At 36.1% G+C, this 20,405-nt stretch overlaps 3 protein-coding genes across 8 annotated transcripts; all 3 read right to left on the minus strand.

Moving 5' to 3' along the window:
• Window positions 1,896-5,520, minus strand: LOC18590887 (GATA transcription factor 11). The gene is made up of 3 exons (XM_018128358.1): window positions 5,322-5,520; window positions 4,238-4,592; window positions 1,896-2,950 (listed from the first exon to the last, which is right to left on the minus strand). The coding sequence occupies exons 2-3, from the start codon at window positions 4,550-4,552 to the stop codon at window positions 2,237-2,239; spliced, it is 1,029 nt and encodes a 342-aa protein (XP_017983847.1). The 5' UTR covers window positions 4,553-4,592; window positions 5,322-5,520; the 3' UTR covers window positions 1,896-2,236.
• On the minus strand, window positions 7,071-11,695 carry LOC18590889 (protein-tyrosine sulfotransferase). Of its 2 annotated transcripts, none has more exons than XM_007016703.2 (13): window positions 11,319-11,695; window positions 10,986-11,057; window positions 10,716-10,881; window positions 10,537-10,608; window positions 10,140-10,428; window positions 9,467-9,607; window positions 9,280-9,384; window positions 9,017-9,164; window positions 8,762-8,811; window positions 8,604-8,675; window positions 8,389-8,508; window positions 7,645-7,779; window positions 7,071-7,342 (listed from the first exon to the last, which is right to left on the minus strand). In XM_007016703.2, the coding sequence occupies exons 2-13, from the start codon at window positions 11,032-11,034 to the stop codon at window positions 7,202-7,204; spliced, it is 1,488 nt and encodes a 495-aa protein (XP_007016765.2). In that variant the 5' UTR covers window positions 11,035-11,057; window positions 11,319-11,695; the 3' UTR covers window positions 7,071-7,201. The 2 variants fall into 2 exon arrangements, with proteins under 2 accessions (XP_007016765.2, XP_017983828.1); XM_018128339.1 differs by lacking the exon at window positions 11,319-11,695 and adding an exon at window positions 11,147-11,258.
• LOC18590890 (protein ENHANCED DISEASE RESISTANCE 2) lies at window positions 12,644-20,405 on the minus strand. 5 transcript variants are annotated; one of them, XM_007016706.2, is made up of 21 exons: window positions 19,995-20,150; window positions 18,929-19,003; window positions 18,762-18,815; window positions 18,607-18,672; window positions 18,460-18,518; window positions 18,098-18,228; window positions 17,977-18,023; window positions 17,803-17,900; window positions 17,115-17,210; window positions 16,965-17,029; window positions 16,793-16,864; window positions 16,201-16,347; window positions 15,751-16,061; window positions 15,453-15,516; window positions 15,156-15,331; window positions 14,692-14,793; window positions 14,495-14,545; window positions 14,245-14,388; window positions 13,783-13,878; window positions 13,328-13,429; window positions 12,644-13,187 (listed from the first exon to the last, which is right to left on the minus strand). In XM_007016706.2, exons 1-21 carry the CDS (start codon window positions 20,148-20,150, stop codon window positions 13,095-13,097), a joined length of 2,205 nt encoding a protein of 734 aa, XP_007016768.2. In that variant the 3' UTR covers window positions 12,644-13,094. The 5 variants fall into 5 exon arrangements, with proteins under 5 accessions (XP_007016768.2, XP_017983568.1, XP_017983569.1 ...); XM_018128079.1 differs by having other exon boundaries at window positions 18,098-18,255; XM_018128080.1 differs by adding an exon at window positions 19,472-19,525 and having other exon boundaries at window positions 12,741-13,429; window positions 19,995-20,382.

Consider the following 20,405-nt stretch of genomic DNA (forward strand, 5'->3'; position numbering starts at 1 on the left):
TTGAGTACAAAGGTGCAAGAATAGAAGGGGCTAGCTGCCAATGCCAGTGCAGCCTCCTGCTTAGATTCGTGGGAGTTTGATTGTTCTAACACATCTAACATGGGACTTGGATCAATATTTACTTTCTAACCGCCAGGTTGGTTAAAAGGAGGATTTCGTCTGTGTAGTGCCAAGTACCTTTGGATAGTTTCTTTAGCTTCTCCTTGTCCTGCTGCTTCTTAGTTATCTTAGCGTGAAGGGTTTCTAAGAAGCAACAACATCTGCAAAATGGTGCAGAGGTTGCCAAACGATGAGATCTCTTGGGTGATTAAGAAAGAAAGGTTTGCAAAGGGCATGGACATGGCGACAGATGAAGAGCTTGATGACAAAGCAACTTTCTTCTCAGGTTTGTTTATGGTCTTTTCAGACTGTGAAGGAAATTGGTGTCAATAGCACTAGGGCTCTCATCAGCTTTGTTTTTTCGAAGGAAGAGATCATCTCTGGCACAAATCATCACTTAAAAAAGTACACAAAACAACATTTTAACGAGTCAGGGTGTCAACATAGGCATTTGGCATCCTAAAAAACAAGCAGTTTGCAACTATATATATACCCTAAGAATCACAGTGAAAAATGGAGGGAAAGCTGTCCAAATAATCTGAAGGTGAAGCTAGTTCAGCATCAAGTCTACTTCAGCTGTCCCCTCTTCCATGCCTTCTTCCTTTTGGGGCATGAACAAAATCCAAAATACCATCAAATATTTCTCCAGATCGAGACTCCATTAGCATGTTCACTTAAGAGGTTGCATTCATTTACATTGGCTTCCTGTAACAAAATAACAACAACCAACCCCAAATGAACAAGCTAATAAGTACAATATGTTCTCCAAAAAAGAGTAGTCTTGTATCACCATGCATTCTCCAAGTCATCTCACTTAAATAAAAGCTGTCAATTTGGAGGTCTCGAGTATAAGATGGAGAACAAGAAGTACCCAACTCATATTTTCCTTCCCATTTCTCACACATTCTCGGCAAGAAAGCAAGAGCTCATTGATAGTAAGGAGCTTAAACCCTTTTGATAAACCCTGACTATGTTTTTTTTTTTTTTAATTTGAAAAAAAGTTGAAAAGCACCCGACCTGGAGACATCTGGACTTCATGGTTGCTTTCAATGTTCTTTGCAAGGTCGAGAGAATAAGAAAATGTTCAAGATTTGCTTCTTATAAATGAAGCTTGATGCAGATTAAAAGAAAGTTTTTCTCTTTAATTAAGATTGATTTATCACTTAAGCTGTGAGTTATAGAAATGGGCTTGGGTGAACTATGGGTCTGGTGCACTAGAAGGCTGTCCTGTCCAGTGCCAGAATCCGCAGTGCACAGAGCATGAAAGAAGATGCAATTTTCCTTGGAAAAGAGAATTATGTTTCTACACTTTGAGGGAGAGAATGGGTTTTGCTTGTCTTCAACCAATTTGGTTTATTTGATCTTTATATAGTCTTGGCTATGGATTCTACTTACATCTGAGGGATACATAGTCTTGGCTATGTATATTAAGGATAAATTATTTGTAATGATGTGATTCAATGAAATTCTTCTCCCTTTCAGCATTAAAAAAGGAAAAAGGAAAAGCAACCCAACTTAAAAGAGGGTTTACTGTTCTCTTGTTTCTTGAACAAAGTTCTGTCAATGTCTTGCCTTTTGAAGTGAAATAACCTTTCAGAATTGGGTAAGATTTGCCATTTAGATTCAATGACCAACTCACCAAAATATTAAGCTTTAAACTTTGATGAACAGCTCTTTCTTTCGCCTTTTTTTCCCCTTTCAAGAATTATGTTCCTTTGCTTTTCCATAAAGCATTTTGGGGTTTGGTGTCAAAGCACCCAATTGGCTGAAAGAATAGATGATTATGTTGAGCAAGAGACACTAAAAAAATTGCATTTAAGAAGAATAAATGAATAGGGTGAGACCTGATACTGTCAAACATGTTAAGCACCTCTAAGATGGCATAAGCATCACTAAACCTAATTTGAAAATCCACCCTCCATCCTCTACTTTCACTGAGATATTCTCTGCCTATTCCTGCCTGTCCCTTCTGCCAATTGCCAAACATGTCATCATCTAAGTTCCTACTTATTCAATCAATGTACACACTGAGAAATAAGGAAAAAAAAAAAAAGTGAAACAAAAAATTAATATAAGACACAGAACAAGGAAGCTCACTATTTGAAGCTTTCCCGACTAATAATGATCAATGCCGTTGCTATCCAAATGAATTTTCTGGTGGGATTGACAACATTGATGGCATCACAGAAATCGGCAGCTTGGCTTTTTTTCTCATTTCTACAACCTTCTTATGAGAGTTGGAGTGCAATGATGACACAAATGTAGGACTAGCAGCAGGACGGTACTCTGGAAGGAGGCGGCCAGACCTGTAGCGAACCCCACATGCATTACAGAGGGTCTTTGGGCCCATCGGCCCTTCTCTCCATTGTGGAGTTTTTGTGACTTCACAGTGCATACATTTCCTAACAACAACTGGCTGTTGGGAGGGGGATTTCTTGATCTCACTGGATCCTGAAAGCAATGTCAGGTTCCTTTTCTTCTTCTGTCTCTTTTTGGCAGATTTCTCAGTAAGATGGCTTTCTGATTCTGATTCAGAACCAACCAGAGAATTAGATCCTCTGGAGGTAGAGGAGGTGGAGGAAATGAATGGCAATGAGAAGTGCAGGTTGAAGGTAGATACTCGTCGGCGCTTGCTTCGACTGCGCTTCACTGGGAAACTGAGATTAGGATCAATAGGTGTGGGATTTGCAGCTGAGCAAGAGCTACTGCTTTCAAGTACAGATACTGGACTGGAGGTCTGGAACTGGTTTGAACCTTTGAGATCAGCAGACTCGCTGTTTAGGGTAATGCTTCTGCTGGAGGATGCTTTGGTAGTACTTGTTTGCTGGTTTAGCTGAGATGATCCATCACACTAGATACAAAAGGGAAGAAGAATTCAGCACAAAGTCAGATACGAGGTTAAGGAAGATTTTAGTCCTATCTTGTCCTATAAAATAACCTAAATATATAAAGAAAGAAAAAAGAACCTTCCAAAGGATAAGTTGTTTATCTTTATGGTAGCTGTACGAGGATTTAGTTGAAAAAAGTAATAGAAAAGACCACCATCCATTTCATAAAAATTATCAGCTACAATGATTGCATAAATGTTTTATAAAATTCGTCATAGAAAGAGCCACCCTCCCGTTGGACATCAATCAGAGAGTCACAATCAACAGCATTATCAGGTGGTCCCATCCATTTACTGGCAAGGCAAACCAAGCACTGATTGGGCCTGCTTGCTTGCATGGACCAAACAGCTGTTCCACAGTGCAACATCATGTGGTGCAAGAGTGCATGTAGTATGCCCATGTTCTTATTGTATCTACAGCACAAAATACAGTGCATCTCTTATCTTTGAAAAGTACAACATCTGCCTATTGTCTCAATCTCTTGAACCATTTTCATATTAAGCCTCTTCACCACACTAAATAACCTGTTTTCACCAATGCTCTGTCCAGAGCACCCTTCACAGAAGAATTTGATCAATAAAGAACAGAATGTCGAAGTACCTTCAGGGGTTTAGAGACACTGCATATCTTAGAAACAAAGCTACATCCCTGAAATTGCTTTCAAATAAAGTATGAATGAAAGATCACCAAATTGCCTAATAATGGTTGCTTTCTGAAAAGTAAACCATGAATGTCCACATGCAATCATTCATTCAACATAGCACTTGGCGTGCCAAGATGCACAAGGTAGATTGTACAATCCAGCCCAAACTTAATAGACACCACCAGAACACTAATCCAATAGACAAGCAAAGTTTTCAGCAGGATAAAAGCATGGTTAGGCAAAGCACAGTTTTAGTCCCATGCCATGAGTGATATGTAATGTCTACTTGTAAACAAGCTCTCCAGCAAGTAGAAATGGTTAATTATTTCAAAAGCCAGAGACACATAAAGAACTTGTATATCCAATTCCCAACCAACATTTCATACTTCTGTGTTACATAAGAATCAATGGGCTACTATTTTTTTAATGCATCATATTTCATATTGACTCTAAAGACTATCTGGATAATGTGAAAACAAATTTAGAAGGAAGAATTCCAATGGTAATCCCATACACACATCAAAATCACCCACTTTCACATAACTGCTTAATTCATAAACATGTGTATTACTCAACATTAGTGTAAGGGAAAACAAAGGGAACTCACTGAGACAGTAAGGTTTTTTGCCAAATTATCACCGAAAAAATCCCCATAAAAGCCAGAAGACAATCCAGCCAAAACATTTGCAGGTGGCGGCTCCAAGTTTTGAAAGTTACAATCCCACTCTTCACCACCCCCACCTCCACCACTATCTTCAAGAGGCAAATGAAAATCTTTTATAACATCTTCTCCACTACTACCACCGCCACTACCATCGTTGGCTTCAACATCTTCCAATGGGAAATCCAAATACTTTATTACGTCATCAAAGAAATCATCGTTGACCCCATTGAAGGTTTTGTCAAACCAAGAATTATTCATAATTTATATTCCGATTTTTTTCCGCTTTTTCTCTGTTTTTCTGCTCACACAATAGCAAAAAATAAAAAGTTAATTACTAGTACAATAAAATGAAACACATTTAATCCAACTATTTAAACATCAAATGCCAAGTAAAAGAGTTATTATCCAATTTGGAAATTACCTTATCAAGCTAAAATTACGCGTTCTATTTATTATGTTTTTTTTTTCACAAAGCAGTAAAATCTTGAGCAATTACTTCATTATCTTAAAAAAATAAAAATTTCAAGCAATTAAGGTCTCTAAAGTAATATATTAGGCAAAAATAATAAAGTTTCCTATTTGGGTGAATTTTATATATGGAAAAATTGTCTCTTTCTTGGTTTGTAGAATCACTTTAAGTCGTCATTTTAGCATGGATAATTACCAAACAAATTACTATTATTAATAAATAAAATATTAAAACTAGTAATATCAGCTCAAAAAAATGTAAAATTTTTTCTTTTTTCATAAGCTTGTTTGGATACATGGAAAATCAAAATGCAGCCCAAGAAAAAGGTCGGAAAATTGGTAAATAATTCCCAAAGAAAAAGAGTGTTAGCACCCGTTTTCTTTTCCCTTCATTTCCTTAGTAACCAAACAGAAAGCCAAAGTAAAATGCAGGCATACTGGAGAAGAGAAATGTCAAAATGCTAAATGAAAAATCTTTTCTTTTTTTTTCTTTTTAACCCCCAAAAATGGAAAGCAAAATGCAAAGAAACAGAGAGAGAGAGAGAGAGAGAGAGTGGACCTGGTTTCAAGGAGAAGGTTGAAGGAGAGGCATTGTTTGGATCAGAGGAAAATGAGAGAGAAAATACAAGAGAAAGAGAGAGAGGAAGGAAAGGGCAGGGAAGGGAAGAAGACGAGATTCCTTTGAATCTCTTTGTGTCTGAGATTGGGATTTTTAGGGATTTTGTGGGGAGAGAGAGACAGAGAGAGAGAAAGGGAGAAAAGAGTAAATAAGTTAAGTTCATGTGGGAAGGCGCACATGGAGGTGGCTGTGCGGTTCCCTTTTGATCACCGCTCATCTCTCAATCAGAAAATAAACTTTCCATATTAACATTTCTTCTTCCTTTCCTTCCTAAATATTTGTCTTCTCGATCGATTTAAATTAAATCGAGAATCGAGTTTTTTAAAAGAACCCATTATTTTAAAATACGAGTAATATCTAAAAACATTATTATAAAATAAAATAAAAATTCGATTAAATCGGTTCAATCGATACAAATTTTACATAAAAGGGTTGATATTTAATAGGGAAGAATTAAGTTAAATTAGGGATTGAGAGGGGAAGGAGGGTAGATCCAAAAGGGTTTCAATTATGTTAAAAAAAGGATGGAAGAGATCACCGACGAGATGGAGTTGGAGGGGAGGAGAAATCATTGCCTTTTTGGTATTGCAATCTGGGTCCCAATTATTTAGTTGGATCTTCCACATGCTGTGGTCCCTTATTTTCATTTTCATTCCTTGGCCTTTCTTTCTTTTCATTTTCCATTTTTATTATTTATTTATTTTACCACAAGGTAAAGAAGGACAAAGGTAGTGATTGTAGGGAATGGGGGTTGGGCACACCTCAATTTTAGGTGCCTGCCTTTTTTACCTCTTGGCTTTGACTGAGGGAAGGATTGGGCAAGCTTTTGCACTTGGCTTGTGCCCCTTCAGAATAGCCTTGCAATTCGAGGGCTTGGGTTATTGGGGAAAGCATTTTAAGATTGAATCTTCTTTTGAATAGGGGGGAAATGGGAAAATTGTTATAGGAAGAAAAGGGGGTGTGTAGCTTGGAAAAGGGTTGAGTGAATCCTTTTCCCTTGTTTCTTGGGGGTTTCCCTTCAAGGTTTAAGTATTCAAAGTAGCCATCTCTAGTATAAAGATCGAGACCTATTCCATATTCACAGTAGCCATTTCTAGCATAAAGATCGAGACTTATTTGATTTATATTTAATGCATCGACAATGTATAACATATTGAATGTATCTGAGTAAAAAAGGAAAGAGAAATGCAAGGGAATGTAACGTTACTATCCAGTCACCAAATGAAGTTATTAAATCAACAAACTTGATTGCCTACGTTTAGCACTTGAAATATCCATGTCTTTTGGTCATAGATCTCTACATTCCATCTTTCTGAAACCGACCACATGCCAAATTGCCAACCTGGGTGGGCCTTTGGTCTTTTGACAAGCCAAGATTCTGCTTTAAGTCAGATGGTTCTGAATCTTTCACAACCATACACCCTCATTTTCCTAAAGGCACGTTACACCTTTGACCACATTGAAAGAAAGCCCCTTTTCCACACCCTTTTGAACTATCACAACCTAAGAGGACCCCTTGGAGACAGCCTCACCTCAGTTCCTATCACAATTCAAATGCAAAACTACTGCTCCTTAAACTAAGTTTTGACCCAGCTGAACGGAAATATAAAACTACATGAGATTGTCATGTGAATGCAATAACAAAATCATAAAGCTTTTATCTAATCATAAGTCATCACTATCGAAAAATTGTGATCAATGGTCAAGAGCTTCACAATTAAGCACTCGGGCAAGATGAATAATAAGCTAATCCCTATTCTTTAATCTGATTTATAAAAATTTTTTTGGCTGTGATCCATATAACCAACAGTCAGTAACATTCATATCTTCACTTTCAATGTTCTTCGCTTTGCATTTACAAACACAATGAAGATAAAAAGTAAGACAAATGGCATGGTCCACAAAATGACATCCCAGAGCTTGGTTCCACCTGAATAAATGAACATGCTTCCCAGTGTGTCCTGCAAAATTAAGAAGCATAATAAGGATACCACTTTGGTTGAAACAGTTAAAACTGTTGTTGCTTTCACCTAGACCTCACCCCGTTAGAATCTAAAGAGGGCAGAGATATCAAGCAAGCAGATCAAGGATATGCACAAGTAAAAAATAAGGGCATGTTTCGGCCAACTAACATTGATTACCAGGATCTAACAAGTTACAACATTATTATCTAGTTTAACTTATCGGTTGGAAAGGTAGAAATAACTGCAAACCATTTTCAAAAAAATATGTATGTGTAAGTCTTGAATGTATATCAACTCACCGGATCAAACATCTTCTCTGCAGCTTGCTCGTGTTGCTTCGCAAAGATGCCCTGGGCATACTCATAGAGCTCCAAATCAAGGTTGTTAAGCCTTTGGATCTGCTGGAGGACCATCTGAGGAACTTGAAGACGTGCCTGTAGATTCAGATGTTAATACAAACATTGGAAGATTCCAACATTGACATAGCAACAGCTGAACTCTCTTCCTCTTAAGATTGAAGCAACGATCTTGTGCTTCTTTTCTATTTCTTTTTTCTTCTCCCTCACTTTTATACACAAATCTCTTTAATGTTTGATGGCTAAGGGCCCAAAAAAACCACAGCCTTTGATTTGAAGCCTTAAAGGTACATATTGCACAGATAATAGATTTACAAATGACAATGCCAAACATGTACCAACAATCAAGGCATCAACTATCTAATTCCTTTGACAATGTTTTGCACCCTAAAAGTTGCCTACAGGCCTGTCATAGCAAAAAGATGGACTGACAGAAGGGTATGACAGATATAGCATGTCCATTAAGGCATGGTTTGCTCCAGCACATGGAACACATAAAATCATTAAGATTTTATTTTTTAAAACAAATTCTCAATTTTGGTAGAAAGACAGTTCAAAAACTGTAAATCAAAAAGAACTTTTGCCTAAAGATTAGCCATGTAGTTAAACCAAACACGCTCTAGAAATTGATGACATATATGCATTTACAATGATGAAGCATTTTAAATGTCAGGTATTCTAGAGTACCTCCTTTGTGAAGTTTGCCGGTGAGATTCTCTTCAAAGAAGCGATACGTCGACGTGCTTGGGTCTTTCGCAAACCAGAAATGCAAACCTCATAAGTTTCCATAAGCTTTCCCACAGACATCTGTTATGGTAGAAAAGAAGACGTAAGTTATTACCTTTTTCAAGAGGAAGAGATCCCAGTATGTCCATATAAAAAGTCACAGAAAAATGGCTTACAGTCTCTTGCTTTACTTCATTGTCATCTGATGATGTTGCGGCTGCATCCCCCTTCTCATCTGAGGTAATATTCTGTCATAGAGGCAAACAAGAATCGTTATGAGTGCTACTCTAGTTGATATCCAGCTATTAAGCTTTCATTTGCTAAAATGGAGCACCTGATGATCATTACCATCCACCTCTGAGTCTGAAAATGAAGTGCTCTGTTCTGCAGTACAAGTAAGTAATTTAAGCAACATGCTAAAAATATCTTGACTAAAATCCTTTTAGAGAAAGATAAGAAAAGAAAATGAGGCAAATCAGCACTTCAATGAAATACAATCAATATAAGACATCAACAAGAGTTTACAAGGCTTTCTGCATTAAACAAGTTTATGGGGGGGGGGGGGGGGTGGAATTCAATAAAAGCTAACCTGATTTATTGACAGCAGCTCCCTCACCAATAGCATTTGATTCTACCAGCTGGGAGATCACCTGTGCCCCAACCACATTGGCAAACATGGTTGCAGATTTCCTATGGTCCTCAGTTAGACCAACATATAACATATTGTCCAACCTCTTCTGCAAGATTTACAAGTATCTACCATAATTGCAACAATAAAACGGAAAAAAAGGGGAATAAATCAGAAAAGCATTTATTTGACCATTTGTACAATATTCAGCCTATTTTAATTACCTTTGCAACTTGAAGCACATATTCACCAAGTTTCTTGTACTTCTCTACACAATGGCGCACTTCATGTGCTTCAGGTAAATAAGAGTTGTTTGTCAATCCTGCAATCTGTAGATTAAATTAGCAAACCAGCATTTTGGATAAGAATATAGAAAGAAAAGAGCTGAAACTGCAAAACGTGGATTAGTACCTGAAACGTAGCTCCATTATGGACAATTTCATGAGCTATAGGATTGTCGATATAATCGAGTAATGGCATTACCATGTCTTCCATATTGTATGGATCACTGCTGTTAATATCATTGATGACCCTAGCTTTTCTAGCATCTCTCTGCTCATAAGAGTAAAACTAAATATAAATGTCTCATACATAATTACATCATCGAGGCAAACAAGTTGATTAATAAGCCACATAGAATTCTCAGTAGTTTATCAAAGACAATTCCCCCTTCTTGGTCACTTCAGATCATACAAAATGAATGCAGATCTGGTAGGTTTTGGTCATGGCAAATTGAGATGCTCTCAAAACAGACAAAACAATGCTGTCTTAAAAGATAAATTAATAAGCAAATAAAACTTACAATTAGCAACAGCACTAAAAATCTAAAATGCAGAAAAAAAGGTTGTGTAGCAACAACTTCCCCCTAAATGCCAAAAGGTATCACTAATATAAATATCAGAAAAATATTGCATAGAGAACTTGGAAATCCTGGAATAGACGGTGAACCTTTCAGTGAAGGGAGAGAGAACTGATGCCGGGAAAAGTGTGTCCCTAAGAAGGGGTAAAACTGTAGAAGAAATAGCAGGGAAAAGTGTAATGATTAATTAGAATAATAACTCATGCAGCAGTATAGATGGCATACCCGAGCAAACAGGTCTTCTCTCATCCACGGAACAAGATACTTCCAAGGCCATATATCCAGCGTACTAACTCCATTAGTTTTAGAGCGCAAACGTCCAGTCATTTGTGTAGCAGAGGTTAAGTTGGGGTGCACTAGAAACCTAGCAGCCACCTCCACTGAAAACTCATAAGTGCTAAAGACACGGTCAACTGGATTCCTAAGTATTGTCACCACGGATGTTCTGTCCCTGGGAAGTTTAGAGGTTATGCTATAGTCATCATGAGTAGTTAATAACCTGCATTTCGCCTTGCTGCATTCAGATGGGAAAAAAATTCAATTAAACTTGCTTGAAAAAGCAAAGGTAGATAAGGCGAACTTGTCATTCAAGTCTTACATAAGAACAAAATTTATAAAGTACCTAGGATCAAAGCGTAGCTTGTCATAAGACCGGGGGCATTCAAGAGAATTCGAATACAACTTCTTTAAGAAACTGCAAGCATAAACATAAAAAAATGGGGGAGAAATTAAATGCGGTTGGAAAAATGGATTGACTTCCCCAGTGTCATCAAATTGCCTTATTTTATATGAAAAATTTACCAGTGAAAATAGGTTCGTCCTCCGGTTCGTGGAACATGAAGGAAGAAAAGTAAATCATTCAGCGTGTGTTTATCCTCTTTGACCTCATGATCGAGTGAAGTAAATGCCCATTTTTTTACCACATTTTGGCAATGCTCGGAATCAGTTATAGACAAGACATTCACCACTACATCATCCACATAAAATAATAAAAAAAAATTGTCAAGAAAATGAACACTTCAATCTATCATTACCCATGGAACACATCAATCAATTCAATGAAAAGAATACCTAATCCAAGTAGCATCAACAGAACTGTGGATTTCAGAGTAGGATCCATTCACTCAATTCCTACTCCAATCACTGCCAAAGAAAATAAAAAAAAAATCAGTAATAAAAAACAATAGCAATACGAAAATAAGAAAAAATAAAAGCCGAAAAAGAAAACAAACCAAAACAAAAGGGTACAGCAACAATAAAACCCTAAGCAAGAGCCAGATAGACAAGAAAAACAGAGGAGAAATTGAAAGTAAAAGAAGGGAATTTAATTCTGAAAAAAATGGAAAATAAACAAATAAAAAGAAAAAGAGGAGGAAGAAGAAATATTCAGAAATAGTGGGCTACCTGTTATCGAACAACGCGATCTCGTGCTCATAAATGCCCTCGAGCTGTGTCGGGACTTCGCTCAGACGAATTTTAGCTCTTCAATCGATTTTGGCCCCACACCCACACCCACTGACATACATACATAAAAAAAAAAAAGGAAAATACGATGTGTGTGTGTGTGAAATTTTCTTTTTCTTTTTCTCGCTAGCCAAACTGGGGTTTGGGAGAAGCCCTGTGTCCGAAGAGGGACACGGAAATCAGCACAGAGAGAGACAGAAACTATGAACAACTCTCTCTCTCTCGACAATGATCGACGAAGTGGAAGAAAATGGAACAGTTTGAATGTCGAAAAATACCTGTCTTGAAAAATTTCATTCACTTATTTTGAATTATTTGTCAAGGTATCCCTTATTATCTATTATTACTGCATAGTTTGACTTTAATGTTTTGGCTTCGATAGTCAACCCACTGATATTTCTTCTAATGGAGAAATAATTAATAAATTTATTTTTTCTTGTTTTTGGTAGAGATAAGATTATCTTTTTTTTTCTCTCTAAAAGAGAAGATTTATCTCTGTAAAAAAATTACAATTTGGATGATCATATAATTTTTTTTGATGAATGGATGATTATATATCTCGATTAGATATGTTCTTCAAAAATAATTACACACGAAAAATAAATCATATACAATACTCTCTCTGTCTTTTTATTTATTTATTTTTCTTCTCGGGATGTTTTAAAATGAAATTTTTTTTACCATTTAATACTCTTATTTTTTTATATTATAAAATTATTTTTTATAAAAAAAAATTAAATATTTATATTATAAATAATATAAAGAAAAAGATGTGTTATGGGTTGGGATTAGAAGTATTGAAATGAGTGGAAATGGGGCATTAGTGTTGTGGGTTGTTTGATTTTTATTTTATTTTTTAATGTATAGTTGCATATGTCAAGCTGTCACCTTGGGTAATGCTTCTAACGGGGGACACGAGAAGGAATAGGAATGTGGGCTTTTTAGCTGTTTTAGGCAGAGTCAAAATGCCTAAATGGTGCCCCCAACCTACCCCATTTTGCGGACATGAATAAAGGGCTTAAGTAATACAAAACTCCTCCATTATATATCTAAATTCTTTTATTTTAATATTATACTCAAATAAAATCTTTTGTCTTCTTTTTATTTGTATTCGTATCGGATAAAAATTAACAGTCATCAGACTTAGTATTAACTGACAGTTTCTGTTTCTGGGTTGATGTAACGTCTAACATGACCACGAAATGAATCGCCTGATCATGTCATCTCTGTGATGTGAACAAAAAATATTTAAAAACTTGTCTATATAAAAATCAAAAGAATATATACTTAAATAAATTCAGACCCTTTGACGGTGGACCCTACCCACACACCACCAAGGAGATTTTCTAGAAAAAAAAAAAAAGATAGAAAAAATGTACAGTCCATGTCAGCATTCTATTTTAGATAGGAATATAAGCAAGGAATTAGAAATCTAAATGGAAAATTTAGATACTAATTTAACCGTGTCAACTGTACAAAAGCTGTGTTTTTTCCATTCCAATGATATGGTATATATCTAACAGCACCCAATGATGATGCTGTAGATAATCCCATTTGACTGAACGAAAGAATCGAACTTTTCCTTTTTTTTTTTTTGTCAAGCAAGTAATGAATATGCAATAATATGAGGAATTTTTTTTTTTTTTTTGCTATTCTTCATCATCCAAAGCTTTTCTTAGCCAGCCTATCAAGTAAAACATCAGATTGAGGAGTTAATCATACTTTTACTGGAATAGATTTCGTTGCGTCTAGATGGTTCAGGCGGCATGTCCCGAGAAGATACTCCGGGAGCTCCTCTTCTGTGTTCGCCTGCGCACAATAAAATCGGACATTTTTAGACCATTGAAGGAGGTGTTCGCATTGATCATAGACAAAGGTGAGAAATTGCATTTAAGCTCAAAAATGTTGTTTCGTTTTTTATCCTTGTTTTGCTCAAGTGTTGTTTTTACCTGTATCAAGAATGCCATTTCGATGACCAGATTGTTGAGGTAACCGAGCACAAGATTGACCACACCTCTGGCTACAGTTGATGATCCAATGTCAATCCCAAGCTGGAATAACAATTGCAAAAATTTCAGTATGTCATGTCATACATAAAACTTCTCATGCTTTGTAAGTGATGTTGTGCCTCTCCAGTTTGCTTCCAAAGAGCAAAAAGGCTTGAAGAGAAGCGAAACCAACCCAGTTCGGTTTTATATGATTTTTCAAATGCATCCTCCCTTGTTTACAATCCAAACAACTATAGATAAATATAATTGTACTGGACATCACTTCTCTTCAATCTATTCAAACACACTGATTTGTGAAACTAACTGATTGTTCCGAAATGAGTAAATGCTATATGTACACGTGCATGTGTGTGGTTGGACCCGCACAGATTTACATACATTTCATCAAATTTTACCTCCAAGTAGTTCTTCCCACGGAAATAGTTAATTTCCAGAGCTTGGCCAATGAGACAAGCTTTCTTTCCAACACTCTGCTTGACTATCCACGACCCCTGACAAAACGAAGTCAACTGTCAGTACCCTTTGCTTTATGCGATGTGGAATGAAGTTATACAAAGCACAAAACTAGCTAGTCTTCATGGTAATTCTCTGCTTTGAAGATTTTCATTTTTAGAAATCCGTACGGCTTCTGAGCAGAGAATTTGGAAAAAGCAATTTCATTGTAAGACCTTAATTCTTTAAAAAGAAAAACACCAAGTAAATATACAATTTGTTTTTCGCCTTCTGCTTAAATGGAGTTAAATATAAGCTTGATCAATTGTTTTTGAGGTTCTTATTAAACCTACTAGTGAGTTCACTTCCATCAAGAATACACAAAGACTCTCAATCTCAACTGCAAAAATGCTGCACACACCAACCTTTGATATGTATGGAATGAGCTTAAACCTTGAATTTCTATATGCATCATCTCCATTGATGAAGTTCTGTAGTAAGGGTGAATCTTTGACAGGAGTATTCATCATATAGTATAGCGCTAGGCTATATGTAGTTGAACCTGGCACCTGTTTCAAAGTAGATAATTCAATTATTTCAAATGCTTGAGAACCAAGGTGAATATAGATAGAAATACAGCTTGAGAGGATAAGTGTAAGCAAAAGACCAAAGTACCTGTATGTTTATAATGAAGAAAAACTCTGGCCCTCCCTGAGCAGCATATTTCTGCAGATAAACGCTTTGTAAAATTTCTTTTAATTTACAGACATAATATAGCAAATGCAACAAGTACAGTTGAGCTTATAGGTGACTCATGAGCAATGATCACAAAATCTCCATTAACAAAATAATGACATATATTAAAGAAAAACCTGAACAATGCCCCCAGGACGCCCTCCTAGATCATCTTCTCGCTTGTCAGATCTTAGCCAATCTGCAGCAACCATTTGCATCAACGTGCCCGTTGCCTTAAACTGAAAAGAAATCAAGAGTAAATATATAATTTTAAACTGGAACTTGAAATTTCAGGGCAGGAAAACTCAAAATGGAGCTTTACAAAAGAAAAGCCAAAGTGAATTCATTGGGGATATCCAGGACTACAAGTTTCTAGAAGCTAATCACAGTATAATATCGACAGAACTCTACAATTGATTGTATCCAAAACATGCTAGGCAAACATGGAAGGACATGTATAATTTAGAGATCATAAGAGACAAAACGTCAGTTCACTGCAAGATCATGCAATAAGGCATACAATAAACCATCATAGAACACACCAGGTGAACTTTTCTCATACATTACAGCTTTGTCCTCACTGAAAAATTGTTCTTCATACCTTCTTACGGTCTTCCAGGTAATTCTCCCCACGAATTAAAAATGTGGAGGGTTCCGCTGCTGTCCAACTGCAAGGCAATGTACAAGTCGGATCCTTTGGAAGAGTGTTTCCATAAGAGCAAAATATGCCATCTTCCCTCATCATGTCCTGTAAGTCCACATAGCCCCTCTTCTGGACTGCAACATGGAAAATTGTAAGCCATCAGCAATATTTCAACAATTTCCTTGAAAAAGAAAAATCATTGTTGCTGTAAATTTAGAAGTTAAGGTGAATACTGATCACCCAAATAGGAACCACCTGCAAGATCATGTAACTTTTTCACAAAAACAGCAGCAGTTGATAACTTTGGATGGCGTGTATCCTGCAAGTTTCTCAGTCATATAGAAGTTGGTAAGAAATTTGAAGCAAAACAATATACATAAAACATTTAATAGCCTCATTTAATGCTAGAGTTACAGTAATCCAGCCACAAGAAATAAAATATAAAAAAATAGAGAAACTCTATAGGTGGTCACATCCTCTATGAGATATGAAGCACCATTAACTGCAAATTCATTTGCATGTGAAAAGCAATGATAACTACTTTGACACATACCTGAGAGTACCCTTCTGGACCAAAATCAGAAGCCCACCCATCTTCTGATTGATCATAGTCTGTTGGTTCTGGAACATCAAAGAATTCATCAGCAGCATCATTAAGTCCCACCAGGCTTGAGTGTTCTGAAGGTGCCCTTTCCATTACTTCACACATATTTTCCTTAATTTTCCCAGCCTCTATCTGTGTACACATATCAACCATGCCGTCCTCTTCACTCTGATGCAACCTAACATTCCTTATCAACTCTCTGGATGAAAGATCAGCTGAAGGATATTTTCCTTGTTTTGCTTTGAATAACTCTCTTAGTGCTGCAAGTACATGATATAAATTCCTAGCAATTTAATGCCTCAAATGATCACACAAAGTTAAACACAGAACTCACACACATATACTACAGACAATCTATGAACAGATAAATAAGATTCTACCAGCAGTTGAGATGATTACCAGCAACTCTCTCAAGCATCCGAATGGTAATAGATCGGGCTGCAGAAGTTCGCAAATACGATTTCCAGAATTTCCAATCAATTGCAAGCATGTGTTTTACAACTGAGTGTTTTCCTTCATTCACTGGAGATATAACATATCCACCACCTGCAAGTAAGTACCGATTGTTAATTTCATAGAGTAAGTTTGCTTTTGCTGTTTTTAAATATAAATCTCCTTATCTTGAATTAACAAAAAAAAAAAAAATCAAGTGCACATCATATGCCACAACCCATAAATTTCTGTGTGGTATATGAGGACAATGATAAAACTGATCAAATCAAAATAAAGAAAAAATAAGTATTCATCAGCAGTATTCAAACTGAGAAGCCAAACGATGCTTCAATATACAAACACACACGAAAACCAGTATATATGCATGTGCTCATGCACACATGAGATGCAAGGAGACAAGCCACTTGCATGCTAAATTTATGCCAAAAACAGCTCATTCATCCTATAATGTGTTTATTTATGTATAACAGCAGAATATAGAGAAGTCAGAAAGATGAAAAGAGTTCTCTTTTACTTATATATTTCAGGCATACATTACTTTTAAGGCAGGCACGGACACAGCTTTTCTGTGGGGGGCACTTCTTGTGAAACACTGAGTGGTAGAGAATAACTGTGAGAAAATCAATCAAACAAGATTAGTTAGCACTTCAACTGGATCTGTTCTGAATTCTGAATAAAACTTTTAAGAATTTCCTCAAAGCAATTACTACCATATGTTCCATCATCTTCTCTTCTCCAATAGCGCCGCAACAAAAGATCCCTCCTTCTCATTCCCCTGCAAGTATAGTGAGTTAACAAAAATTAAACAGAAACCTCTGTCTAGCAAAACATAATGATTAAATCCGAAGATTTGATCTGACCAAGGTAACCAATCACTATATAGCTGCTTGTGAACAATATCAGTATGACCATCGAGATGTTCAACCACGCTACCCTTGTAGAAACAGAAGTCCCATCTGCAAGACAATTTGATTAGACATTTGTTTTTAGAAAAACAAAAAGAATACTTTTCAGAAAAGCCACAATACATTGCTAAATGAATAGAGTTCTAGTTTTCCACAACTTTTGGACACACTAGAAAGCATCTGAGCAGTAATCATGAATCAAATAGATGCATTAAAAAAGGGCACCAAATAAAGATGTCAAATCTATGCATAGTATCGCTTTCAGGATGTTGATTCGTTCCTATGGTTCTTGTGAGCTATTAAACTATACTGTATTAAGAATCTCTAGATATATTGGACTTTCACATTAACAAGGGCAACAATTACATAGTTTCTTTTACTATCGTGCATCAAACTTAAGTTCACATTTCTACTCCGTTACAACTTCAGGGAGAGAAAAGCTCTAGTGACACAAAAAATTCATCCAATGAGAAAATAACAATCACAATGAGGTCTGTTCTGATGAATCACAATGCTATATTTACTACAATTACTAATATGCACAAAATTAAAGTACCAATTGAGATTGAAATCAAGCCATGCCTCTTACAAAACAATATAAGTGCTTTATTTTAAGAAAAAGACAGAGCACTTGGCAACTTACTCTGATCTTGAGGGTCCAAGAGACATAAGTGTCTGGAAAATGGCTTCTGAAGTTCCATCTACGACACCCACAGCCATGATTGCAGGATGGTCATCCCACTACCAAGGGAGGAGTAAAATAATCAAAATGCAATTGCATGTAAAACCATGGACTGATGAATCAAAAGCTACCAACCTTTCCATGAGAATCCCTATCTTTAGCTTCTTTAAACAGTCTAAGACCTGCATTGCACTCATGGTTTTAGACAAACAACTAGAGCTATCTAAAAAATCACAAGTATTTGTTTTGTAATTACCATTCTGACAGCCAAAGATTGTCCAAGATGATGGTGCTACAACATCAGACGTCACTCTGTCCATCTTTGTGGATGAATAAAGAGTCCAGTCAATAGAATTATTGTGAATTTCATGATTGGAACCACTGGATCTGCATGCATGGAGACCTCCTAAGAAACTGATATATAATAATGAGGTATAAATATAAAAACAAGCATCATGTCCTGTCACAGAACATATGTGAACAAATTCAACTTAAATAATTCAAGCAATCTGCACAGAACCCAAATAGTTTGCCAGCATAGGTGAACAGACAACAAAAAGCCAGAAGTTAGATGCATGTTGAATAGAAATACTGCTGGATGGTTACTCATTAATATACCTGAAGGACTGCCATCTGCTCTTTGAACAGGCAACATCATTTGCAGGGTATGGGCCACCCTGCATATATACAATCCAAGTCTCAGTTGCATCTCATCTTATGCCAGAAACTTATGACATGCATTAACAAGAGAAAGCAGTTCAGCACCTTTAAAGCTGCTTGTTTAAAGGAATGAATCCATCTTGCTGCTTCTTCAGGACTACTAGCTCCTAGCTATAAAATTTAGATTCCATATCTCATACATGAAGGCGAAAGTATTACGCATATTGACTAACAATCTTTATATGAAATATTTGCCTCACCTTAAGCTGATCATTGTGATTAGAACTATTATAAAGAGTGAATATGAAGAATACCTACAAAGTCGAAAAAAACTGTCATTACAAAGGGGCCAATGGCATGAACTGATCAGAAAGAGAAACCTGAAAATTTACCAATGCCTGAGAAAAACAACACATAATTTACATACTTTTCTGTGAATGCTCTCCCTCCCATTATCTGTAACCCGGATGCAGGAATCAATAATTGCACTTCTACCTGGTTCCTGAGAAGCAAATCAAGGTTTAGCTCTTACACCTAATAAAATTCTCAAACCCATCAAATAAACAGTCTGCAAGTGTGAAACTTAAAACAACTTATTAACTCAAAATGAATGTGAGCCTAAATACAATCTTAGAACCCTCATTTTCTTCATTCATCAAATTATAGACACATTACTTTCACAAGCTACAAACGAACTGCAACAGCAAGAAACAGAGGCACTAGATAGCTTGATCATCGGCTATTTTTCCAAGGCAGCTAAACCCACTTCCCACTAAAAATGAGACGTGGTCACATCGTACAATTATGCTTAAATTGGAGCTGTTTGCTTGGCTTATGATTATTCTCAAATAAACTCAACAATCAATAAATAAAAAAAGTTAAAGATTACAGAGTTCAAAAACTGTGACATATGAATGATAAAGTAAAATATTCCTGACACAAAGTTGACGGTAGAATTCTCCAGAATTACCTATAGACAGTCATATCTCTAGCAAAAAAGAAAGCACCAGCAAAATCTGAGAAACTGCTTTGATTGAAAGAAACAATTCAAAAAAGTAAAAAGAGCAAAAAGTCAGCGACGTAGTAAAATACATGTTCTCAACCATGCTCTCTCTCTCTCTCTCTCTCAAAGTAAACACGCTACTACTCGAACTGAAAACGCGTTAGCCATGGAAATTATTAAAGCACGTTCAACTAATCCATAATTAAGCAACTAATATCATAATTAAATAAAAATAAATAAACAACATATAATCAATAATCTTCTCCAGTAAAAATTACTAGTTACTTCGCCAGCTGGATCGACTAATAAAAAACTTAAACAAAACAAAAAAGAAGAAGAAGACAAAAAGACAATGATATTAAAGTTTAATACCATTATTTCTTCTCAAGATTTGTTAAACGAGTAAAGAAACTTGCAAGATAAGCTTCTCCACAAACAAAAAATAAAGAGATATTACTATAAAAGGAGTGACTAAAAAGAAGGAAGAGACCTGGAGATTGGAAATGGGAATGGATTTGAAGCTCTTGAGAAGATGATCTTCAAGAACAAAGTAACGTTTCCTTGAGTACTGTAATCCAATCCGATTCGAACGAATTATGTACAGCCATCCTTCCATTTTCAAGTCTCCGTTCTGCGAACCAGCCATTTTTCCTTTTCCTTTTTAAAAAAATAAAAAAAAACAAAGAAAAAAGAGCAAAAAATTCTTTTCCCAACAGAGGAGCAAAAGAAAATGGTGGATGCTGATTCGATCCTTCTGATCCTAATAATGGAAGTACAGAAAATTCAAGCTGTGAAACTTAGCGAAACTCTCTTTCTGCTTTGGAGTTTCAGTTACTGAATAACCAAAAACAAAAAAAAAAAAGAAACAAAAATTACTTTCTCTCTCTTTTGCTCTGTTTTT

The sequence above is a fragment of the Theobroma cacao genome, chromosome 9 (assembly GCF_000208745.1).
Source record: "Theobroma cacao cultivar B97-61/B2 chromosome 9, Criollo_cocoa_genome_V2, whole genome shotgun sequence".
Classification (NCBI taxonomy): Eukaryota; Viridiplantae; Streptophyta; class Magnoliopsida; order Malvales; family Malvaceae; genus Theobroma; species Theobroma cacao.

What these genes read in the sequence shown, in the direction of transcription:
- LOC18590887 (XM_018128358.1), bottom strand. Translation starts at nt 4,552, where the DNA reads ATGAATAATTCTTGGTTTGACAAAACCTTCAATGGGGTCAACGATGAT. An exon ending in CAAAAAACCTTACTGTCTCA is followed by an intron (nt 2,951 to 4,237) that starts GTGAGTTCCCTT and finishes TTTTGTATCTAG; the next exon opens with TGTGATGGATCATCTCAGCT.
- LOC18590889 (XM_007016703.2), bottom strand. Translation starts at nt 11,034, where the DNA reads ATGGATCCTACTCTGAAATCCACAGTTCTGTTGATGCTACTTGGATTA. An exon ending in GTTGATGCTACTTGGATTAG is followed by an intron (nt 10,882 to 10,985) that starts GTATTCTTTTCA and finishes TGGATGATGTAG; the next exon opens with TGGTGAATGTCTTGTCTATA. An exon ending in ATAATGGAGCTACGTTTCAG is followed by an intron (nt 9,385 to 9,466) that starts GTACTAATCCAC and finishes TTTAATCTACAG; the next exon opens with ATTGCAGGATTGACAAACAA.
- LOC18590890 (XM_018128077.1), bottom strand. Translation starts at nt 20,150, where the DNA reads ATGGCTGGTTCGCAGAACGGAGACTTGAAAATGGAAGGATGGCTGTAC. An exon ending in AGAAGATGATGGAACATATG is followed by an intron (nt 16,865 to 16,964) that starts GTAGTAATTGCT and finishes ATTTTCTCACAG; the next exon opens with TTATTCTCTACCACTCAGTG. An exon ending in TCTTCATTATAAACATACAG is followed by an intron (nt 14,389 to 14,494) that starts GTACTTTGGTCT and finishes ACTTTGAAACAG; the next exon opens with GTGCCAGGTTCAACTACATA.